The 26,149-nt window shown below is 38.2% G+C and overlaps 2 protein-coding genes across 4 annotated transcripts in view; both read right to left on the bottom strand.

Moving 5' to 3' along the window:
* LOC135839927 (uncharacterized) overlaps window positions 1-26,149 on the bottom strand; it is a 259,550-nt gene that overhangs the window by 72,883 nt on the left and 160,518 nt on the right. Inside the window, exon 5 of the mRNA XM_065356198.1 lies at window positions 1,893-2,097. Coding sequence (XP_065212270.1) covers window positions 1,893-2,097 — 205 coding nt within the window. The remainder of the gene's footprint in view (window positions 1-1,892; window positions 2,098-26,149) is intronic.
* On the bottom strand, window positions 16,177-21,157 carry LOC135839923 (uncharacterized). Of its 3 annotated transcripts, none has more exons than XM_065356192.1 (2): window positions 21,038-21,157; window positions 16,177-19,438 (listed from the first exon to the last, which is right to left on the bottom strand). In XM_065356192.1, exons 1-2 carry the CDS (start codon window positions 21,061-21,063, stop codon window positions 17,167-17,169), a joined length of 2,298 nt encoding a protein of 765 aa, XP_065212264.1. In that variant the 5' UTR covers window positions 21,064-21,157; the 3' UTR covers window positions 16,177-17,166. The 3 variants fall into 3 exon arrangements, with proteins under 3 accessions (XP_065212264.1, XP_065212265.1, XP_065212263.1); XM_065356193.1 differs by having other exon boundaries at window positions 21,044-21,156; XM_065356191.1 differs by having other exon boundaries at window positions 20,976-21,149.

Here is a 26,149-nt window from a genome sequence, read left to right as displayed (position 1 = left end):
TATTCTCTACGATTTAATACAGCCGCCAGGTCAATTAATATGGTAATTTTTTTCAGCGCAGAATTAACGACGATCTGCGATGCTGCGAAAGAATACGAGTACGAGTACGAGTACGAGTAGCTTTCTCTTTCGTAGTATTTATGTTTTATTTTCGCATCTGTATAAGAACCGATGTATAATTCCAATAACGGGGCGAGGGGAGGACAGGAAGGCAGAACTCGCAACTGGCTATAATAAGTACGAGTACATATGTACATACCTAAATGCCATCATTTTTCCAATACCTATACTTCGGTCTAATAAAGTCGGAGTATCCGATAAAACTGGCAACTGGCAATAACGTACACGTACTTATCTACGTTTAGTAGGTACATTTTGATAATGTATTTTTTTCGAACATCGGTTGTAATTTTTACTCGCTAGGTCGTCGCTTATTTGCATTTTTTTTTTTTTCCGCATATTCTGGGGAGAACTTTCACGGTTTTTCGTATACCTAGTTACCTACACATGTGTACCTCGGCTCGTATTACCTACCTACCTATATCTACTCGTGTATGGTACATTCACATTACACGTAGGTACATGTAGTTTACTGGTTGTAGGGTAATGTATGGCCTAACCCGACGTTATCAGACTTGTATATTACGAGCTGAATAATGGTGGTATTATTTTGATTTATGTAACTACGAAGTAAACATATTATTTTGACCCTATTACCGCGCCAAATCTAGGTGAATACGCGCTCTTTTGTATTACGAACGAATATACTCGTACGAGTCGTATGTACAATGTACCTACTAATATACTCGTACGTCGAGTTTATCGAATTGTCATATCAACTGGTAAAAGTTATTCGTTTGTTTTGTTTTTCGAAAAGATTATAACACGCCGCCCCGCAGCAACATTCCTCATACGAGTACACTCGTACACTCGTACACTCGTACACTCGTACACTCGTACATCCGTACATCTACTCCTACTCTACTCGTAACTTACGACCGAGGTGGATGGTTGGTGGGACAGAGTGAGTGAAGAGGGAAGGAATAAAGTATAGGTACGTAGTACCTACGTTGATTAAATTTTTGATTAGGTATCGGGTGGCCGTGGCTCGCTTGAGACAAAATGAGAAAAAATTTGTTACAATTTTTTTTTCACTCTCGTAGTTATTCCTTCCAAAGTTGTTGGTTTTCGTGAGAAATCCTTTTTTTTTTTTTTTTAGAACCCAGCTTCTCAAAACGTGAGAAAAATCAAAAAATGGGAATGTCAAAAGACTGGGGAAAAAACATGAAAAATGGCACGAAAAAATTGCGAATTTTTGATTTTGGATTTCATTACCAACCTTGCGATAGAACAATGATTCAAATTTTGTCAGGTAAAAAGCATCGTTTTTGAGCATTTAAAATTATTCGAAAATTTGTTCGAACCGGCACATCTGACCAATTAGCGTGAAAAATACCGGAGGAAAGTGGGGAGGGAGGTCTGGTGTAAAAAGTTGGGAAAATCTGGCGGAACAGAAACAGTTATACTTTATCACGTCTCCGAGTAAGAGTAGGTATAACTCTTCTGCAAATACCTACATAGGTATAGGTAGGTAAGGTACCTAGTACCTACATGCATATGTACTACCTACGTTGGGGAATGGGGAATGGGGAATGGGGAATCGCACTGCATCCTCGAGTTCTCGTGCTCCATTATTGTTTCTCTCTACTTATAGTTAGGTACTCGAAAGCATTTGTCACATTTCAAGAACTGATGTCGCATGGTTATTGGTTAATTGGTTATAGAAATATCTAAAGATACGAGTACAATGTATGTACATGCAAACAAATATTGTAGAAATCATAAACACGATGCGCCGCGCGCCGCGCGCCGCGCATCGCGCAACAACTTACCTTTTTCTGGTATAGGCTCTTTTCTGTGAGATATTCGTAATTCGGTGGTATTCTGATATAAACTGCTAATTACTGCTGTACACCTTAAAGATAATACACCGTGGTGATCGTCGAAATGAGACGGTAGTAAAGTTAAATTTACAGGTAGAAAACTCCAACTTAACGAATCCGGTCCCGGTAGTACTTTGGTGTCCTGGTAACTAACCTGTAAATTCAAAATATGCACCTATATGAGTCGGCTTACTCGGCTGATTACATACTTATAAAAAAAAAGAAATCGGGCCTTTTGCAAATATACCACCACCACAATACGAGGATACGTATGTATGTTTGTGACAAAACAGCTTCTTACGTAATACGTACGCGTATGCGTATGCGTATGCGTATCTATATATACAGGTTGCCCAGAAGTATCGAGCACCCCTAAAAAAGTTTTCTACTAAAATACTTTGGTTGGTCATGGTCACAGTGAATGATACGAGTAATAATGATACATAGCACATGATTGGTTGTTAATGTTGGACTGGAGAGATAACATTCCACCAATGGCCAATCATATGCCTCTATTTAACCGTTCACGTTGCCAACCTACGAGTATATTTTTAATGAAAAACTTTCTTCGAGGTGCTCGATATTTCTGGGCACCCTGTATATGCGAGAAGGTAGGTAGAGGTACTAAGGTAGGTATACTAGCTGCAACAAGGCGTTTTGGCAATGTTATTGAAATCCCTTAGCGCACGTGTCATTTCTACGAGTAGGTAATTAGTACATCGAAGTGATAAATAACCCGGAAAAGGGTCGTATTGTATGTCTAATACCTATATAATATACATGTACATATGTACTATGTACATTGTAGTTGGTTTGGTTTATAAGATTGGACGAGATACATAGTACGTATTTACCTGTACGAGTAGTAGGTGGTACTAGGTAGTAGGTAGGTATAATGTTACTCAATAAGATTATACGATAGTATAGGCCTATAGTGTTGATGATCGATCGTTTTACTGCAGAGATGACTTATGTACCATCGTTTATTTCATCGATCGCGTTGATATACTCGACTCGTAGCGTAGGTACTACATAGGTACTATAATTAAGTACCGATTCGCGAATTTATTTACCTACTCGTACGAGATTCTTTATGCTCGTAAGTAGGTACACACTATACACACACGTCGCGTCGAGTCGTCGAGTTAATTATAAATGGTCTCTTCTGTAATTGGCTTTATATAGCTGTTGGAGAGACCTAAATTGTAAAATAAAATAAAATGAAATAAAATAAAAATATTTTTGGTGAGCCAAGGTGTACCATATAGGTATCCAGGAAAAGGGATAAAGAGAAAAGGTTTTTAAGCATTAGAAAAAGAAGAAAAATAAGAAGAAGAAGAAGAAGAAGACGAAGAAGAAGAGGAGAAAACGAAGCAGGGTATTATGTAAGCGTTAAGAACTCGCGGCACGAATGTGTTGAGAAAATCTTATCTGAAAGCTACCTCAGTCAATTGTCGATGTAAAATATACGTAGGTAAGGTACTTAGTACTTACTAAGCCTTAGTAGCGGATTTTTCAGCTGTTTGTAAAGACTTTTTCGGCGGTACGTTTGCCAACATACAGAAAGAGGTGCCCACTGCCTACTGCCTAGACCTACGTCCTACATACACGTGTACGAAGAGCTACATTTTATACTCGTAGGTACGAGTACGACTAACATTTAACCGCAACACCGTGCGTTGATGTACTCGAGTTTTTCTCGAGCTTAATGTTCGTCTAGCATCTCCGTCTCCGTCTACGTATACCAAACCTCTTGGGCGAATAAATGTCGCGTTATCGTCTTAAGAATGGTTGCTCTTTGTCGAAAGTGTAGGTACTGGGTAGTCTCCGAGCATCGTTTGCATATTCCATTCGGATTCGGATTCGGATTCGGATTCGGATTCGGAGGCAGCCTACCTAGACCTACCATCTTGATTATCCACGGTGCGCGTGGCATCGTAGTGATCTTAGTCCTAGCCGTCACAGGGTTGTTAAAGATCTTCCGAGAAGTTGTGATCCGGATCACGAATCACTCCAGAAAAAACTGATCCGGATCAAATTTCACGGATCATTTTTCGGAACAACAACGTGAAAAAACGAAATAGGTAGTCTCCAATTTATTTTCAAAGCATTGCGATGACACATTATACAGGGGTGAGAAAAAGTCAGCCTCAGCTTGCAAATTTGCAGAAATTGAGAAATGACATTTTCACATTTCAAAAAGTTTTAGTTTTTCGTCAATAAATCAAAAACTAAGCATCCTAGAGAAAAACTAATGACATTACGTCGATTGGAAATTTAATTCGCTACAAGCGTGGTCGTGTGTAATTTTTTCGTAGGACGCTTCCTTTCGCCTCCAGATCTACTTTTATGAAACACAGTTTGCTAATTTTTCAAAAAATAATTTTAAAAAGTTTTACTTGGTTTTTTGTCAAAAAATCAAAAACTAAGCATCTCAGCGAAAAACCAATGACATCGAGTCGATTGTATGTACTTACTTACGTCAATATCCAACAAATCGAGTTCAACTCCATTAATTTGTGATAAAATCGAATTTTCAAAGCAAAAACACGCAGCGATGCGGCATTACATGGTAAAAGAAAAAATTATGCGTGAAAAATGATGTGCGGAAAATTTTGAATCGGATTCGGATCATAGATCACGAATCATTGTGGTATAATGATGCGGATCACAACGACCCTGAGCCGTCATCATCTACTCGCAGGCGATGATATACGTGTATTACGTACGGTAGGTACCTACTTCTTGTATGTAGATAGCGAAAAAGAGGGAAAAAATAAATAAATAAAACGAAACGAGCAGTTCGTTTTAGTTATAAAAAGTTTTTCGTAAAAGTTTTTCAATTTAGTTCACGGCATTTCTCTCAATCACATTCCTCAAAACATCGGCCTCATCGATTTTCTACGTATTTAGTTTGGAGTTTATTGTGGCGTGTCTTCTTGTTTTCTTTTTGAATTTCATCAAAATTGTTTAATCGTTTCGTCTTTGCTTTGTTTGCCGTTTTAACAATACGAAAATTTGTAATTAAAAGTTGAAAGTCGACGTTTGGAAATTTAATATTTTACGCTATCCGAGCCCGAGCCTCGTATCTCCGCTCCTTGTATTTTGCTGCCGCTACTCCTCCTCCTCCTCCTCCTCCTCGTAAGTAGGGATTTTTGACATTTTGGTGCCGCCGCGCCGCGCCGCACCGAGAAGAAAATCGTACGCGATTGTGTTCTCGCTTTACCTAATAAGTACGTTTTTATTGTACGCGGCAATCATCGGCGAATTTCACATTTTACGAGATACCTAGGCACTTAATTTTGATGATTTAGGTAGTAATTGCCTAATTGGTTGGCGTGTCAAATGTTTGAATTTTCATGTTTAACGATTCGTGCGAAATCGCGAATGCGAAACAGGTGTTGAACTGGATAACTTATTCGTATTTCATGTTCTGACTGAGAAGTAAGTGGGTGTGGTGGTGATGGTGGGGGTGGGGGTGGGGGTGAGGGAGGAGGGGAGTGAAAAAAGAGTGTTTCTGAAACCATAAATTTGATTCTTCGGTGGTGCGGTGGACCATTTATGGTGCTTTCGTTACTTGACATGAAAAAAAATGAGTTTCAAACTTTACAACTTGTGGCATTTATTTCTTGAGAGATTTTCAAGTTCGAAACTTTCATTCTTATAACACGAGGGAGATGTCAATCTGGTGGCAAATTTTTTGGATGGGGAAAAGAAAATTTCAAAGAGTAACTGAAAATACTCCATCAGGTAGAATTTCTTGCGCTAAATTTCACAATGGAGAGGTATGTAGTGGTCCTCGAGTGATGATTTTTCAGCAAAGGGTATTCTCGGGTAAAATAGGTGAAATGCCCTTGACCATGGATTTTTGAAATTTTGATGAAACATTGTCGGGTACCTTTATGAAAAAAGATTGAAGCCATTTTTTTTTTTTTTTTTTTTTTGCAGTCATAGCAAAACCAATTTTGAATGGTAATTTTTGGGGGGGGGGCATACCTAAAACTTCGCAGAAATTTTGAAAAAAATGTGCACCTTTTTGGAATTTTGGCAGAAAAACAGGTCTAGGTATTTTGCAACTTTGGCAAAACATAATTTTCTGCAATTTTAGGGAAAAATAAGTAGGTCTACGTATACCTATCTTCGGGGGGGAAAAAAAACTGACGCAATGAAGAATGTTGGCAAAGTATAAAAAAATTGGCAAAAAATTCAGCTCTTTTCTACAATTTTGATAATACGAGTAAAACAGTACTTTTTTCTACATTTTTGGCAAAAAATAGTACTTTTCTGAAATTTTGAAGAAAAAACAGGACACTTTTTTGAATTTACACGATCGAACAACAGATTTATTTTTAAATTTCGGCTAAAAACAGGACTTCTCTGAAATTTTGGCGCAAAAGGTACCTAACCCTGTTCTGGAATTTCGTCCGATTCTTGGGAAAAATGAATTGTTTAGCTGGCTGGCTGCCTGGTTTGAATTTTTTTTTAGAAATTTGATCACAATTGGAAGGTTTTTCTGCACCGCAAGAATGTTAAATCCAATAATGTAAATTAATTCTGTGAAAAAAAGAAAATGTAACTAATTAAGCTTTTGTATTGCACGTTTTACATTTTTCTACAACTTTTGCAATCGTCCTGAAAAGTTAAGCGTTCAATTTTGAAGGTTTTCAAGTTTAATGACAGATTGACAGATCACGAGAGCCCCACCCCCCCCCCCACCAAAAAAATAATTCCCCTCCCACAGCCTCCGTGTTAGGCAAACGATTGAACTTTTACGCATGTACTCGTAGTTTGGATTGCTTTATTATGAGACGAATTATGAGACTTTGTTCTCGAAACACGGAAACACCGAGTAGCTCTAGCTGCAAGTAAGACGATATTACTTACCATTATTACAAACATTCAGCGACAAAATGAAAAATTTTCTACTTACACTTTCAATAAAAATCCACATTTTCCTATTTTTTTTTTTTTTTTTTTTTTGTTCTCTATTATTACGTCTTACGTAAAAACAAATTTTGTCATTTCCAGCCTTTGTATGTATAAGAGGAAATTTTCTTCAATTTCTCTAAAAAGATACTCTTTATTTTAAAAAGTATCGCTTTGTCACTAGAAATGATGGTCGTTTTTCTGTATCTGGGCAGCTAAAATCTTGTTTAGAGCGGTTTTGGAACGAGAAACATTTGCTTTTCAAAAATCCCACTCACTCACTCACTCACTCACTCACTCACTCTCTCTCCGAAGTCTAAAGGGAAGTCAGTCATGTCTGGACCATGTTTTCTTAAAAGGGATGTATAGTTCAGGGAATAGATTGGAAGGTATTCGATGTGAAGTTGATAATTCAGCAATAATCTCTGATCGTTACCCAGTCCATATTGGTTTGGAATTCTCCCCTGCCCACGAGATTGAGAAAAACACCCGGTGCAAGGTATTAGGTAATTGATATGGGAAGGGTGAAAACATATCTGAGAAATTGTGATTGGCAGGAATATGAGGAAATTGAGAATGTTGAGGTGGGATTTAACTAAATGATAGATCACGTAACAGCCGCAGTCCAGAGTTTAAAAAAAGTACTAAACCCAACCCGTAGGCCAAATAGAAGAACTGTGTGGGCTGTGGGCTGTGGGCCTCCCCCACCTTGTTGAGCTGAGCTGGGAAAAACAGCGTTTATATAAACTTACTAAGAAGTTCCCAAATAGGCAAGACCCAATAGAACACTATGTATAAAGTGGCATCCAAATTGGTAGTTTGGAAAAATAGGGAAAAAGCTTTTGACACAGTGAATCACTCTGTTCTCCTAGATAAACTATGGAATGCGGGATTTGGGGGAATATTTAGTAACTGGCTGAAATCCTACTACTTGGAGGGTAGAAAACAGGCAGTAAAATTGGGCGAATTTTTGAATGAATTTTTGGCCATCAACTCGGGGGTACCTCAGGGTAGTATTTTGGAGACATTGCTTTTTTAAATTTATATAAACGACGATATTTTCGGGTTAGGGCTACTCGGGTCCTTGTATGCTTTTGCGGATGACTTGGCCATTGTTTACAGTGCCTATTGGGTTGAATAACTTGATAAAGAATATCAACTCAGACTTGAAACTCTTGAAAATATGGTTTACAGCTCACGGGCTCACCCCTAACATTAAAAAGTCTCATATGTGACCCCGTCTGACAAAATTGACCATTATGACAAAATTTCTAAAAATGTTTTTTTTTTTTCAAAAATCTGATCTTTCAACCCTTAAGATTCATTTTAAACGTCATTATTTTGGACACTTTTTTTTTGTCAAAATGGTCGATTTTGTCAGGCGGGGTCACATATAATGCCTTTTGGTTTTCGAAATGTCCAAAGTTTGGAGAATTCCTGCTTCCTACATGAGAGAACAGACTGTAAGCTGGACTGCCAATGCCCACCACTTTCTCAAGTAAACTCGTTCAATTATTTAGGAATAAAACTGGACTCCAAATTCTTATGGGATGAGCGTAGTTTCTTTTTGCAGTCAAAGTTGAGAAAGTTGAATGGTTTATTATTTTATGTGAAAGACCTCTTTTCTAGGCACCATCTAAGGCAAATCTACATATTATGCTCTGTTTGATTCGGTGTTAAGATTTGGCATGCCAGTGTAGGGTGGAGCGGTAAATCAGCATCTGGAACCACTTAGAGTCCTTCAAAACTGGGCAATTAGACATTTGGCTGGGTTAGAGCGTCGAGACAACACTGACAACGCCTAATAAAGAACTTGAAATACTAAACCTAAATAACCTTTATATGGTGGCTACAGCATCTTTTGCTTGTAAGAGGAGATCTTGGTTTGAAGTTGGAGTGCAGAGACGAGCAGAGCTGAGAAGAGGCGATCGTAAGGCGAGTGCCCCAATTTCAGGCTGAGAGGGCTCGTATGCGAGCTGTGTATAAAATCGCCCGTATCTGCAATTCGATACCAGAACCGCTTAAAAAAATAAATACTCTAAAAATATTTCGAAAAAAACTCGAGGACCGCTTGCTCGCTGATGCCTAGGCCTTTTCCCGCCCGTCCCTCCGTCATTTCTTTGGTATTTTGGCCGTTGAGTCTGACCCCTATATCCTACGGATTTGTTTCTCCGATCACTATGTAATTTCTTCTTGTTTTCGCCTGGTTTTATGCGCTGTTTGTATGTAGATTCGCTTATTCATTCGTATTTTTTTTTTTTTTTTTTTGTATTCTATTTCGCTTCATTTATTTATTTTTGCTCGTCCATTTGCTGTATTCGCGTTGCCTATGTGTATTTCGTTTACATACTTTTTTCTTTCCTCGAATCCGAAATAACTTCTGATAGAGAGCCCTAAGGCGCATAGGTGTGGGTTAATTTATAATATGTCCCGGTTTTATTATTCTATATGCTATCGCTTAGGTTACTAGTATTATTGTATCTTTGTAAAATTTGAAGTCAATATAATCTCAGATCACTCTCTCTCTTTCTGAAGTTAAACCAGACACTTCAACTTTCACGCTAAAAAAAAACCTCCAGCACTCTTTAACACTCGAAACATCATAAAATCAATAAAATCCATTCCATCATCACCTTCACCGCAAACCAATTCGACACAGAAATAAGTTACTTACATTTCAAAAAAAAACAACAACAACAACAACAAAGAATCGTAACCGCTAGGTAGGTAGGTAGGTAGGTAGGTAGGTAGGTAGGTAGGTAGGTATACCAGACGACAAGTGTGAAAAAGAAGAGAAATAAATGTAGAAGAAATCGCTTAGGATAAAATTCTTGCAAGGTGGTATCCTTACTATGTAATTATAACCGGAGATGAGCGTAGAACGAGCGAAAAAAGTAAATAAAAAAGCACGACGATTGTTGGAATACAAAAAACCGAGGAAATAAGCGTAATGAAAATGTAGAAAAATTACGGATATGAAAAGAGGAAAGGAAAAACAGAAGGAAAAAACGTGAACGCGCAACAACAACCGCAGACACAGAGACGCGGACGCGGATGCGGACGCAGCGCACAAGGGAAACGACGATAGCGTTTTATTTTTTATACTTCGTCGTCGTCGTCGTCGTCGTCGAGAATTCGTATTATTACATCATTAGAGAAAATTCGTCCGAATGATACCTCGACTGGCTTGGCTTGGCTTTTTTCCCTTTTTTTTCTTTTTTTTACTTTTTTTTTATTTTTTATTCGTGTCACTCGCTTTTATACTGTACAACCAAGTATGGCATATACACAGACACAAAAAGGACCATACCGTTAAGATTTTTGATAAAAATAAAATAAGACAAGTTTAGTTGACGCAGTTGTTCATTCTGCGCTTCTTCTGCGGTGCCGGTGGTTTTTTTTTTTTATGACGTATACTACCACTATATACACCTACTTAGAGAGACTTACATCCATTGTAATCGAGTAAGTGTACGCCGCGCTGTACGGGTATACCGAGCGACGAGCGAGCATTCCTTTATAACTAATTTCATCGGGAAAACAGCGACCGCCTTCGCCATTGTGCTTCATACGCGAAGAGATTTAGGACTAACCTAAAGTATTTAATTTAGCTCCTTAAAAAAGAAAAAAAAAATAACTAAGGCTCGACAATTTTTTTCTGTCTGCGTGATTTTCTTTCGGCATGAACGGTTTACGGTTGTCATCTTTTCACAAAAATGTCGAGTACAACCTCTTTACTTCGAAATACTTACGCTTACACTCCTCAAATCGAAAGTTCATAATTGATTCCAATACTACGATACCTACATACACGTATGTACGCGTACCTTTCTAATACCGAGGGCGGGAGGGCAGGAGGACAAATCAAGCGAAACAAAAATGGACTGTCGACGTGGAAATTCGAGTCAAAATTTAAAAAATATAATTTCGAGATTGTCGCGGATATCCCTCGAGAACTGACTTCACTGAGGAAACCTCCGGGTCCATGTCAGCACCCGGAGGTTTCCTCAGCGATGTCAGCATAAAAATAAGTCATCGCTTAAGGGATGAGCTAAAAGACGGAGGGGGGGGGGGAGCAAGCCGAAATATCTCTCGATATACCTATGTATTTCGCTCGATAATTTCTACTTACCTACCAAAAAGACTCGTCACATTTTAAGGGGCAAAAACTAGATTCAAAATTTTTCAAAATGATCGATCGAAGCGTCAAAAAATGTTACCCAGATTCCGCTTCAAAGGTTGATTCCGCCTACCCTTTTGGCTGAAAAATGAGAAAGGACCGCGAGAGTGAACGAGTGAACCCAGAAATTTGCTTAGTGGATTCAAAAACGAAAATTGGGTAACGATCTTCGGGATTTTTGAAAAAGTGCAATTCGGCCCAACAAAAGGGGTTAAAATTTCGCAAGAAATTGGGAAATTCAAATATTATGTATTTCAACGAAACTGATTTTAAAGCGATTTTCTGGATTTTCGAAAAAAGTGTCGATGTCGCGTGACCTATGAAAATGAATTAAGTAGGTACGTAAAATTTTCCAGAAAACGCGAGTATTTTGTCGAAAATGTTTTCGAACTTTTGAGCCCCAAAATTGGGCCGTGTTGTTTGGAGGGGATTTTTCGAAATTCTGAAAATCTTGACCTAAGGCGTAATTTTGATTTCAAAATTCATCGAAATCGCTCGAACATGAATTTTTGTTGGAATACTATTATTTGAATTTCTCGCAAAATTTTATTCCATTTTGATAGGTTGCGAAGTGTTTCTCAAATAATTAATCTACAACGTTTATTCTTTCTCACTCAAAATTAGAGGGGCTCGTTCAACTTTCTGAAATTGGAGAAATATTTTGGAACGGAATGGGGCCAATTTTTGGATTATCATGGCCCGAAAACGCGCGAAAATTTTTTGATTACCTATTTGAAATTTTTAATAATGATTAAAAAATCTGGCTCCATCGTGTTCTAAAATATTTCACCAATTTCAGTTGGGTCATTCGTACGACCAAATCGAGGTTTGTGGTTCATATTTAGCAGGTACCTGTACTTACCTACTAACAAGTTTTGCAGCTCCCGCTTTCCAAAAGCTCGAATAGTTGACGGGCCTTTTTTAAAAAAATGCGATCTTTCAATGCCTCCTGGGTAGTGAATAGACTAAATATAACGTGTTGATGTCGAATGTTGAAAAGAACAATTAATGATTTTTATACGTAGGTAGGTAATATGTACTTTTTTCAGTTCATTTCCGACAGTATACATTAAATTGGTTGTCTCTTGATTTGTTGCAGACTTGACCCTGCTTGCGGAATGATGACTTGTCAGCGCGTTGCATTGTTCAAATGACTCGCAGTTGCATTCAGAGTGGCCATGCATATCCTGGTGAAATTACGGTAAGGTATATCTATCGCTATGTATCTGACGCGGTTTATGTTCTCATCTTTGTAAGAGTAGCTGGTGGCTGCGAGTAAAGCCGTCTGCAACGGTTGATTATACGTGATTTTAACGACGGCTGCTGTATCGGCAAAAGTGATCACGCTTACGCACGTGCACGCGCGCGCACCCGCGCGCCGTTTATTGGCGTTGGATTTCGTCTGGTTGGCGTTGTAAGGCATCGATGATGGGTATGGGTGTGGGTATGGGTAATCGTTGACCAAGTGTAACCCTTCGTATGTGAGCGTGGCCACGTCGATCAGCAATTGATGAGTGAAATGCAGCGACGACGTACCGCCAGATTCTTTGAAAGATCTAAATTTCTCGAATGCCGAATTCAAGGCTCGCGTTAAATCTGTGATCAGGTTACTGGGTTGGTCTCGAGGAGACGTGAGAATTTCGCGAATACAACGGCCGATGTGTTGCAGATTGATTCTTAGCCTTTGCTCGTAATTGTAGAGTAAATAAGTGACGAAACGACCGCGTATATCGTAATTCGGTATCGCGTAAGTATTCTCATCAACGCCAACGCCATTGCCAACCGTAGCGAAAAAACCTTGTTCGATCGTAAACGTGTATAGGATGTTCCTGAATGGTAATTCGGCGTTTCCGAAATCGTGCCTGACGAACGAATCGAACGATTTAACCGCTTTGTGATCGTATTTGTGTTTGAATAGGCCTTGGATTGGACAATTTTTCAAAAGTTTGGCTACCTTGTCGTAGCTGTAGGCGTTGGTGTAGGTACAAGTAAGGTACCTCTACCTACAACTTACAACTATGTACTACCTAGAGTGTCTGCGACGAGGTATCGCCTTTGAAATTATTGAATTTGGCTCTAGGCTCTGGACTCTGGACTCAACCTATTCGAACAAGATGCGCGTTCATTTGGTTGGCATGCAGATGTGGGGCTGATCGAGTTGCAATTTGGTGATTTTCCGCATAGACTGGATAGGTAGAGGTACATATGTATGTACATACTACATATACACGTATTACTTACCCAACATTTATTCAGGCTTACGTACGTCTACGTACTATGTACTACGTACACCTACCTAGGAAAAGTGACCGAGCGAAGTGAACAGCCCTATAAATTCGGTAGTCACATTTGTTTTTGTAGACGCGTGATTTGAAAAGAAATCGAACCCGGGTTTATAACTTTTTTATGTCTAAGTAATTTAATTACACCGTATCAGACTGGATAAAAAAAAAAACTGATAAATTGTCGGTACCTAGGTATTTAGAATTCTACTACTTATTCGTTATCTTCAATTTTATGATTGAAAATAAGCGTTGTTTGCGAGATGATTCAGATAATGATCAACGAAGGGCTTTGGCTTTTTCAAGAAGTTGATTAGATTAGGTACCTATTGACTCTCGCGCTTCCGATACGAGTAAATTCTTTCTTTTTAGGGTTCCCCCACCAAGGGGAACCCTATTAAAATCGCTTTCAATAATTCAGTCCTCCACGTTATTTAGAAAGGTATCTTATGTGTTGCGTAATACGCTATACATAAGACTCCTTTGTATCTGCCAAGTCACTTTCTTCAACTCTAAATAGTAAACATTGCTAAACTCTTTCTACTTTGTTTTTATCAGCCAACAGTTTTTGATGTTCCTCCAATCAAAATCAAAGACAACGAAAATTTCTTTTTATCACTTCATGAATGTCCATCTTGAATTTTCAATGAAATTCATTTTAATTTGAACAAAAACAGATTTTAAAATTATACTTTATTTAAAGTTCATGAATCAACTAATCAAGTTAACCAATGACAAGTGTAAATCAACAGACACATAGTGACAGTTTGCGAAGGGCAAATGTAATTCAACAGAAACGAAGTGATCGGTGTCATGATCGGTAGAATCGTTGATAACGAAAAAAGCGCAAGCCGATGTTGAAGAAGTTACGAGTACTCAAACAGAAATTTGACTTTTATTTTATGTATATATTTGTATCTCGTTTATTTCAGCAGAATCGTTGATAGGGAAAAGATCGCATTTAGCGAATGGGTTAATTTAGATGGTGCTGAAAAAGCTACGAGTAACCTATGGACTACTGGAAACGAATAAAAGTTTATCGATATCCACTAGCTTGAAGATTTGTTCCATACATTTCTCATTCATTTTTTTCAAATCAGGTTTGTTTAATGTGAATCTTATAGGTATGGTTGCTTTTGATTTTTTGTAGTTCTAGCCGTCTGTGTTTAGGTAATATGATAGCTCTGTTATTTTTGCTACTTAGAGTAAGGTAACTCGGAGCAGAAATTTGACTATTATTTATGTATTTCGTTTATTTCAGCACAGTTGCCGATTGGAACAAATCTTCAAACTATTGGATATTAATAAACTTTTATTCGTTTCCGATGGTCGGTACATTACTCATAGCTTTTTCAGCACCAGCTAAATAACACATTCGTTAAATAAGTAGATACCTGTACGCTTTTCGTTATCAACGATTCTGCCGATCACTTCGTTTCTGTTGAATTATTACACTCTTGCTCTTCACAATTCATGTTTGAGCCATACTGGATTTCAATTAAAATATTATCTTATAGCAATTAATGATTGAAAATTATGTTTGTTGTGTCTGTGATAATCTTTTGTTCAGAATTGAAATTTATTCATTTGTATTTTTAATAACTACCTAAATGTCTGTTCCAAAATCCTAATTCTTTTTGATGCTTGGTGATTCTTTTTCCTAATAATTTGAAACTTTTTCAAAATCTTAATGAAAAATCACCCACAAGAATCACATGTTGTGATAAAGAAGATCAATTACCTTCCTGGTAAGTTTTGAGTTTCGATTATTTTTGAGAAATTATTCCAAAAAACCACAGCAACAGTTCAAAAAATGTATCACAGTGATCGACTTCATCATTTTTGATCATTTTGACGAAAATTTAAATTTATGGAACATTCAATCATTCTACCTGCAGTTTCCGGGGAACCCGTTGCCAGGTCACCTGTGACCTTGCTTGTTTTTCATCAATTTTTAGAGTTATTTGCGCGATAGCGAAAGTTTCGATTTTCGAATTTAACGAAAGCTTCTTGAACAAAAAATTTTTCAAATTTTAAGAATGCCAAGACAAATTTTTTCTACCTAATTTGATTTTGTTTTGTGAAAATGAGAACTTATTCTTATTCTCGAAATTCGTTTTTCGAACATGGTTACACTTCCTTTTCAGCGTTACGGCCTCAAAGCCACGCATTCGGCTTGAATTGTCTGTGTTTCGAATTCTACCTAGAAAAATAACAAAAAGTCTCGGTATTTATGTATCAGTCAAAAAGTGTTATTATTTCTTACCAAAAATAACTATAGTAGTCGTGTATGTATGTACTATGTATGTACTATACAAGATTGCAGTTCGATTTTCGCATTGTAAGATATTTTTCATAATAAATGCGACGAAACAAGCCGATTTACGTGAATAATTAACAAAATGCCTCGTTGCTTTTCTCTCAATTAGGGAAGGAACGAGTACGAGTACCGGTTGCTTTCTTCCTTCCCTCGAGTGTTTTTTCTTCCAATAGTTAGGCGTTTAAACGTACATAGGTAAACGAGTTGAAATAAAAATACATACATTCGACTGTATCATTATGTTTTTTTCAACGACTTGTTGTAATTCTTACGTTCCTCACGATTTATCGGGTGTGTTATACCAACGTTTCATCGCATGTACTCACATTATTGAAAACACTTTTTTTTTCAAAAATTGCCTAGCAGTCTCCTCGCTTTATTACCAAAAAGATTCGCCTTACTTTTTGGTTAGGTACTTTCTCGAGTTCGCTAAAAATAAGACTTTTAAGCACTCGAATATGGCACGTTTGCACGTTATTTTCGAGCAGTCGATGTTCGGAAGGTTTAAATGAGGGATTCTCGACGCGTGCTGTAATAATTTTATGGAACAAATACCTATATTGGAAGAAAATTTTCTCCGCTAACAGAAAATCTGTTTGAAATGAATGCGATTCTCTAATTCATAATAGTAATGGATGTATCGTACCTATGTAAGAGAAAAATAAATCTAAAGAAGCTACTCCGAAGTTTCACAGAAGGGTAGAAAATGGCTCGGAGCATATTTTGTGGTTGACCATTGACCATTGACCATTGACCATTGACCATTGACCATTGACCATTGACCATTGACCATTGACCAAGTTGTATCGACGAGACTCGCGAATAAAAAAATTATTTTTCTTCATTTTCCATTTCGTTCGACTGGTACCTGTACTTATACTTATCGAGTTATACTGGTAGGTAGGTACAGTCGGCCCCGCTTATTATGGTCGCATTTGTCTGAGGCAAATTGATTTTATTAAGCGGGTGATTTTATAAAGCGAACTTTTTAAAAAACACAATTTTCACATAAAAAAATTTACAACAACTTCACAATGTACATGCATATTAAAAAGATGGGTTAAAATTACGATAGGTACTCCCAAATTCGCGATTTAGGTACATAACATATCTATTTTTCGAATTTTCAAATGTTTAGACCTTTTTCCCTTTATCATCACTTGAGAGAAAGTTGTTAGAAATCAAAATTTAAAAATAAGAGGATAATAAGTGAAAAATTCCAAAATTTTTGATTTAAAGTATGAAAAAACAAGCCATTTTCCCAAATACCTCAATATTTTCACAAAATGATTCTGCTAAGCGGGGAATTTGATTACCTACATTAAACGAGTGATTTTCTGTGTAATTACTAATTGGGTACAAAAAATCGGGACCAAGCCATTTGATTGAATTAAGCGGGTGATTTTATCAAGCGGATCCATAATAAGCGGGGCCGACTGTAGTACATACATAGGTACATAAGATGACTGAAATCAATAATCATCGATGGAATTGATGGAATCTGAACACAAGAATCTACATTTCATCTTGCAGTTCTTGTTGCTGCTGCTGCTGCTGTTGTTGTTGTTGTTGCTGCTGCTGCTGTTGCTGCTCTTGCTCTTGCTGTTGAAGCTCTTCTTCTTGCTTCATCAATATATCTTCGAAATTGATGGTGAATTTTTCCAACTCTTCGCTGACGGGCTTTTCGCCTTTTTGCAAAAAATAGCTTTTGGGGCAATGGTCGGCTTCGAGGGAACCGTAAGAATCGACATTTACGCCCACATATTTGAGGTATTTAATATGCGGACTTTGATAAGCGTACGTCATCGCCTGTTCCATGGCAATTTTAGCGGATCGATCGAGAGTTATTTTGAATACGACGGCGACCCCTGCGCCCGTGATAAGCGTGACGCATCTTCGATCAAAATTAGCGACGGATGGCTGATGCGATACCGGCTGCGGATAATCGTCGACCACGGTCAGGGCGTCGTTGGTCAGAGCTGCCAAGTGTAATATCGAATGAAGGGCGAAGGTGAAGTTGCGGAGGAGGCAACGATTTAGACCGCCACCGCCGCCGATAACTGGCTGTAATCGTTGGTACGCCGGTGCTAGCAGTTGTTTCACTTGGCTCGATACGTCGCCCGTTTTGTTGGCTGTTTTGTAAAACATGTCCAACAGTTGTACACCGATTTCTGTTACATTTATGAAAAGATGGTTTTCGAAATAGTAACGCAGCTCCGCTTCGAATAGTCGTCTCGTTTCGTAATTCGGTATCACGTAAGAGCCATCTTTGGCTCGACCGATGAATCCGTGCTCAAAGCTCATCGTGTGCAGCAGTCGATGCGGTACGAGCTCGAGCGTGTCGAAATTCTTGCGCCCGCGTCCAGTCAGGCAGTTTTCGAATCGTGCGAGATCCGCTACGGCTACGTTGTTGTATGTTTTATCGAAAGAGTGGTCATCGCCTACGGAGCAGTGTTTGAGTAATTTGGCCACATCTTCCAGGTAACGCGGCTGTTTTAAGAATAATCTAACGTACTCGTACTCGCACTCGCACTCGGTAGAGTTGACGAAACGATCGCCGTTACTCTGGCGGCGGCGTATAGTGACCGACGATGAAGTTTGCTTAATCCTGTTGGCGAAATAATTGGTCAGCTGGAATGTGCTGTATCGATGCAGGGCTGTTTTGTAAGAGTTGTAGTATTTTCGAATGTACGTTCGCTCTAACTCGTGGGTGTCGTATCGATCGAATAATTCTTGTACTTGGGCTTCGAGCAGACCGAAATACGCCGCGTATTTGGTATCTTGGGCGAAATTCGAATGGTCCACGTACTCGTGTAGTTTGCGCCTGTAAAAGCTGATACTAGATATTCCGGTAATCAGCAAGTACAGACGATGCTCGTACTTGTCGATCGCATCGATCAGCGCGTCGTCAAGTAGTTTTTGCAAGCATTCTACGCCTATTGCCATACTACTCTGCATGTTTTTAAATTTCGGATTCACGTAGTAATCTTGGTTATCGATTAGTACGACGATATCGCCGTCGAAAACCGTCAAAAAAGTTTGAACCACGTTTGCGAAATTTACGCTAAAATCATCGTCGCCCATCGTGCCTGCCGCCGCTGTGCGAATCGACGAATTTAGCCAGTTTTGAAAGTCGAGCGTCAGATTCCACCATATATCGGCGTTAGCGTTGTAGTATTGTTTGATATAGGCGGTGTACGGTTTGAAATTCCACGCTAATTGACGATTCATTTCCATCACCATTGGCATCGTCATCTTTTTGTCTCCGTCTGCGTCTGTCTGATGATGATGACGAACAAACGAGTGCGAGCTGCAGTTGAAATCCAAGTGTACGACGGCGTGTCGAGCCATATGATTTTTGGATACGAGTAGGCTTTGATTTCGCATTATTTTCGTCCCTTCGAACAACGCGTAAGCTTTGCTCTCGTTCCATGGTGTAATCGCGTTATTCTCATTCAACTCGAGCTGGCAAAATTCTCGTATCATGTGTAGATTCGTTGTTTTACCAAATCCCGACGGGCAAGTGATGAAATGTCTCTTGCGGTAGTCTTCGAAGAAAACTCGCAAAAGATCGGATTTATCGACGAAGTGTTTGGCCGAGACGAATTCGTCGTTGAATATGTCGTCGGATTCCAGCGAGCGTGCGGGTGCGGGTGCGGTCCTATTCGCATTATTACTCGTATTCGTCCATGTGCCCAACTTTTTCACGTGTTGTTTCGAGTCGTCTTGCGCTCCGACAAAAATCAGGCCCACGTAAAATAGCAATGAAATGGAAAATTTGCAGGATCTGAGAAGTGAAGAGTGATTTAGTCCAAGACCAGTTTTGCAATCATTTTTACCTATACCTACCTATGTGTAATTGTGTATACTGTATATATACATGTAAAAACCATACATTACGAGATCCATTTTATATAAAATCGGGCATTGCGAGATCCTGAGATCCTTTTGCCGGATCTCGCAAGTTCTCTCATATGCCACAGTACTCGTGAGATCCGGGGGACCCTGTACACACATTTTCAGCCGGATCTCGTTTTGCCTACTATTCATATACTTAAATACAATTTTTGAAAATAGATAAACGACGCATCTTGCGAGATCCACCCCCAACTCAGGTTTAGGCCGTTGGTGGATCTCGGTTTATGCGGATCGCGAAATTTATGGTGGCAATGCATAGAAAGGCACTGTTTACACACTGCAACGTGAGTTCAAACGAAGTTGTAGGGTTATTATTTCAGTTTTTAGCATTTTTCGGAATTTTTTTGGGTGGATCTCGCAATGTACTCTTAAGACAGTATATATATAAATGAGGAGCTTGGAATTAAAACTCACTTTTGCCATCGGACAAAGTTTCGAGAAAATCGACAATAACTGATTTCGCCTAGTGCGTTGATGAAAAAAACGCCGCAAAGTGTGTCGAGCTTTGAGTAAGACTACTAAATAGGATTCCATGAGAAAATTTTTTTTTTCAAGTTGCCATATCGTTGCGGTATGGCTATCAAGTTTGGCAAAAGTGAGTTTTGATTCCAAGGTGGGGTAATTTTACTTTCTTTTGCAAATATATCGAAAAATAAGCCTCCTAGAAGAAAACTAACGACATTACGTCGACTGGAAATTTAATTCTCTACAATTTTCCTCGATTTAATTTTTCCATAGAGTGCTTCGTTCCGTCTCCAGACAGCTTTAAAAGTTTTGAGCGCTGAATTTTTCCAAAAATTATACTTTCTTTTGCAAATTTATCGAAAACTAAGCACCATAGAAAAAAACTAACGACATTAAGTCGATTGGAAATTTAATTCTCTACAATTTTCTTCGACTACATTTTTCTGTAGAGTATTTTATTCCGCCTCCAGAGAGCTTTAAAAGTTTTGAGCGCTCAATACATCCAATTTTTTACCTCCTCAGTTGCGTAACTTCCAAATTCAAAACGACCATTTTTGCTATTTTCACTATCAGAAAATGCTTCCGAAGTTGCATTTGAATTATTTTGGCTTTGTAGACTGCCATGCGACCTTGAAAATACAGTTTTTTTTTTTATAGCTTTGAGTCAAAACTCACTTTTGACAGTGGCAAAAGTGAGTTTTGATTCCAAGGGCACTTTTTAACACGAAATTGTGAAGAACTGGGGCCGAATCCGGAAAAATGGATTCTGTAGGGTGATAGAGAAATTGAAGAAGTATCCGAATCCGCAAAAAAAACGCATCAAAAGTGAGTGTTGATTCCAGACTCCTCAAATGTATATACAGATACACTCGTATGTACATACTTAGATAAACGGTTTAAAATCGAGATTTGTCAAATATTCGATAGGTACGAGTACTTACTTATATCTCGATGGTTTAGAAATTAAACCTGCGAGTGGAGTAATTAGTAAACTAATACTTACACGTACGTTGCGAACCATTTTACCATCACCGTATTCGTTGAGAATAAAAAATCGTTGAAAAACACTCGAGTATTTGAGAGTTTGATCAAAAAAAAAAAAAAAAAATGAAAATGAAAATGAAAATCTGAGATTATTTTTCGAGCTATACTGATAATTTTTCGAGCTCGGAAAATTAGATAACGACTTCCTTATACTCTTCACTTTATTATCTAGATACTTTGGTAGGTAGCAGTTACGTAATAAGTACATTACATACATACCTACATTTTATCGCAGATATTTTTACTTGTTTCTTTACTGCGTGATTTATTAGAAAATTTTCTTCTAAGCATATGGGCATGGGCGATACTCGCTTGCTTTTGCAACCATGTTTTCGAAAGAGGTCTGGCAAAAAGATTACCTACCTTTATCGCGCGAATACACGTGGAAATCGTGTCAAGAAACAGTCACATTCCCAACAAAAAGTTTTTTTATGAAATTTCTCTACCAGAAACATTTTTTTTTTTCCCAAACGTAAAAAGGTCATCGGCTGAACGAAAAATTTAATCGTTTAGATTCTTTTTTTTTTTTTACAGAATCAAGTAGGTATGGTAGGTAGGTACTAGGTAGGGTAGATTACCAAAAAAAAAAGTCGGCATATTTCGATCAAATCGAGCAGCGACCTTTATTTTCGAGTCGAAGATTATCCAAAATAATTTTAGTTTCCAAGGTGCTCTCGGAGGGGACATACGAACCTTCAAAATGAGGGACCATTTTTGAAAAAAACATATTTTTTTACTCTTTGTCACTACCCAACCTGGGATAGTTATTCAAAAGTAGTGAAAGTAGTGAAAAAGTAGTGAACTTTGTAAAAAAGGTAGTGAAAAAATGAAAAAATTCGAATTCGTTCCTTTTTCTCGATCTTTATTCCGTAGAAAAGAGCTCATTTGTCGACTTTTTCAGAGCTCGAATTACACATTTTTGATTTTCGCCATTATTTTTCGATTTTTTTGAAATTGACAATAATGTCCAAAAAAAAAGTTGATAACGCTAGGTACGTTTCAAAATATGTATTTTCCCAGGTTCAAGAACGATGTTTTGTATCTTTCGACAAGTACGTATTTTCCACAAGCACCTCGGTGGCTAAAATTTTTGTGGGCAACTTTCAACTCGAATCGAAGGTTTCTCTACCGAATTTGGCCAAAATCCGTCGACCTTTTTTTGGTAGGGTGGGGGGGGGGCGGGCTGATGTACCCTAATGCTAGTTCATCTCGGCGGAAGGCATTTCAACAGAATTCGCTCTGGCATCAGACTGAAGGGGCTCGAGTGGGCATGACTCTCAACTTTGAATTCGCGCGTGTCCAAATTTTTAAGGCAGCGAAGTACCGAGGGGTGTGAAAAAAGTTTTTAAAAAAGGTCAAAAGTCAAACTACGAGGAATGATGGGCGATCAAACATCGCATAACGTAGGTAGGTATCCGAAGATTAACCTCTTCGAGCAGTTTGGAGAGGAGAAATTCGGTTTTTCGTGCTTTTCGACCTCAAAAAACCTTATCACGCCCCTCACTTTGCAAATTGGACGAGAGAGATCGAATTTAAGCGTGCGCGTCCGAAGGATGCCTTAGATGTGCCTATTGCGCCTCTTGGTGTGGGGCTCGAAGAAGCTTGAACCCCCCCCCCCTCTCCTCCCCCCGAGTCTCCCTCCCTCGAAGTTGCGTGAAAAAAAATTAATGAAAAAAAATCAACGAAAAGTATGTAGTCAACGTCGATAAATTGGTAAATTCGTCCAAAAAAAAAGAAATTGTCTCGGAATACCGTTGGGGTGGGGATGGTGGGGTGGAGGGAGGGTGGTGGTGCGGCCATATACTCCTATTTTCATATTACGCCAGACTACCAGAACTGCTCTAAACGCCAAACGGTATCAAACTCTTGAAAATTATGCAAAAAGGATCCGTTTTGGATTGTTTGAAAAGTGTGCGCGGAAGCAATTTTGTCGAGTGCTCAAAAACTACGTGCAAAGGTGCGATTTTTTCACCGCTTGAAAACATCGTTCGATAGTAGGTATGATTTTGACTGCTTGAAAAAGACCCGCGAATGTCTCAAATCACTAGCTGTTTCATAAATTCATTTCATTCGGGTAGAGTTGTGGATCTAGAATACGTCGAGGTACCACGGTCTATCGTACGAGTACCTATGTTCTTTAGTACCACGTTGTATGAAAAATCTCGCTCGTCAGTGGCTTTTGGGATTGGTTGGCCATACCAAGTAGCGATCAGTACATAGGTAGTTAGGTAGTAGGTACCTACTCGTAGTTATGTTATACTCGTAGTCAGGGCTCGGATATTCTTTCCCTAAAAAACCCAAAATATGCGCTTAAATATTCCCTAAAAAATGCCAAAATATGCTCTAAAAAGTAAAAATATTCCCTAACGAAAAACGATATGGGTATTGTTTTGCAGGGAAAATCAATTCCTATACAAGAATTGCCGGCGATTTTTGAGATCAACTTCGGAGCGGTACAGAAATAAAGAAATCACCATCAGCAAATATCTATCAATTTTAGGACAACGATGTCACCCTACTTCCGTTTGAATTTTAAATGAATCGTATTATCTCCATACTTACTACTTACTACTCGCGCATATATTTTTAATCACGCCTGCCAATAAAGCAGACCGTCCTAAGCCTGTAAAAGTGAGAAGGAAAATCTGTGCGCAAACGAGTCGTATTGTCCCTATAAGGGTAAGGTGCCCTAATGCCGACCACTACTCTAATTCCGACCACCTGCCGATTTCATTCAAATTATGCCAGAATTTTTCCGGAAAAAATGTATTTCTATTCCTTTTTCACAGACAAAACGAATGACACCAAAATCGTAACCCTAAAACCAAAATTGACTTAGATAGAGCAGAAAATTGGTTTTGAAGGGTCAAAAACTTTTTGGCGCCTCTCACGTTGCATTTTATGACTTCGGTAATTTATATGATTTTAATTAGGGGAAATATTTTTTGCACGACGAAAAAGGGCGTCATCACGACGAGCATTTTTTCGTTCATAAAAGATGAATGAACGACGAAAAATGATGAAGTTCCACGTCAGATGACGCCCGACAATAAAGTATTTATGAACGACTACGATTTAATAACGAGATAAGCAGTATTCACGACAAAATAATTTCATACACGACAGAACATTATCAGCTCAATTACAATTATAATTTGTACAAATTTTTGACAAATGATCAACTGAGGGTTTCTTTCGAAAAAATTTGAGTGAAATTGTAACTCAGTAGAAGAGAACCAAATTGGCTAAAGCGAAGCGAGGGCTAAAGCTTAGGGGAAAAAATGAGAATTTTAAGTATAGATCGGCGTTTTTGTCGGTAAATGAACAATAATTAAATACATGACTGTAAAAAATTTGAATTTTTAAAAACAGAAACTAAAATATTGTTGGAATTTTTTTTTCAACTTTCTTGAATTTCTCACAATTTCCCAAGTTTTTCCTGCTTTCGCGGAACCTAAGTGGGGAAAACTGTTTCCCCTTGGCCCCCTTTCGGTACGTCCCTGAGGTCAAAAGAGGAAGAGGGGTCGCCCATCAAAGTCCACAAAACATTACTTCTAAGTATAAACAGCAATGTTTTAAGTACATACATACGTACTTCGTTTTTTTGGTATCTCTTTTTGTGATAAAGTTGTGAAAACTGAGCCAAATAAATGAAATTGATTGATTGATTGATTGATTTTAATATTTTTTAAACGTTTATTTCTGTCGGTGAAATGCCTGTTTTTGATGGAAAAATTTTGTCGTGCATTGCCTTATATAGGAGTTGAAAGTAATAAAATGTCGTGAATTTTTTAATTCGTCGTTTGATACATTATTTTGTCGTTGGAGTACCTTTTATGTCGGGGTAAGCTCTTTATTGTCGGGAATTTCCCATTTAGTCGTGGTAATGATTTTTCTGGCGTGAAAGTGCCTATGCTTGTCGTGCTGACGCCCTTTTTTGTCGTGGTATTAAATCACACCCTTTTAATTATGTGAGATATCTTTTGAGAATAAAAAAAGACGAGGAATTCAATGAAATGAGAATTTTTCAAATCTGATGAAGGTAAGCTGAAAAATTTCTCAAAAAATTTTTTTTTTGAGAAGTGCTCTAATGTCGACCATCTTGTATTTCTCCTAAATTACAAACAAATCACATTACCTATACCTACCTATTAGGGCGGATCTGAAAAATTTACGCAACCTTTGATTTTGCTAAAAATTGAAATATTATGCTGAAGATTTGGAGTTGAAATGGCCCCAAAAAAATTTTCAGTTTTCACCTGCCCCTGCTGTAGAACGATAGTCTCTCAAAGTAGGGTCATTTGGGGGAAAAAACACTTGGAATGCTCTCGTCTATAGCTATTGCTTGAATGAATGATAAAGTTATGAAAAGTATTTTAATTACTCGCAAAAAAATTGATTTTGTACTTCTTTTTACACATTTATTTTTCAATTTCGGGGGTGGTCGGAATTAGGACCCAAAAATTTGAAATTCAATTTTTGAGTTGTTGAGGAAAAACTTTTGTAAAAACTTGGAAAATTTATTGATGTCAATGAGCTTTTGGCATGTGTTGGGGGAAGGATCAAGGTGTATTTTAAGCCATTTCGGGGATTTCTATCTCAAAACGTGTTCATTTGGCAGCCGAAAGAAAAAATGTGGTCGACATTAGAGCACCTTACCCTTATGTCCCTAAGTTTCCTGTGCGCAAACGCGTTATGTTTTCCTCCATTTGTGCGCAAACCACTTGCAGCCATTGATTTATACGTAGGCAAACCCTCGAAACACGTCGAAAATAAGCCGCAACTGCATTTTTTTTAGTTGTCCAAATTGATTCGTATACCTCCTGGAGATATTTTGAAATTCCGGAGAAACGGAAAATTGCGATGGCGCGTGGCGGCTCCAGAATGACCAGAAATAGTGAAATTTGGTTTTCGAGTGAGTTTTTATACGAGTATATTAATTTAGAGATTCCTTTTTCGTCATTTTTATCGAGTTATACGCGCATATTTGTGTAATTTTTTTTTTTTTTAAAAAAGGTAATTCTCACTAAAAACAGGCAGTTTTGAATTCTCAAAAATTCGCCAAAAATCT

Source organism: Planococcus citri, chromosome 3 (assembly GCF_950023065.1).
Source record: "Planococcus citri chromosome 3, ihPlaCitr1.1, whole genome shotgun sequence".
Lineage (NCBI taxonomy): Eukaryota > Metazoa > Arthropoda > Insecta > Hemiptera > Pseudococcidae > Planococcus > Planococcus citri.
Note: the sequence above shows the minus strand (reverse complement) of the source record. Positions and strands in the feature narration are given on the sequence as shown.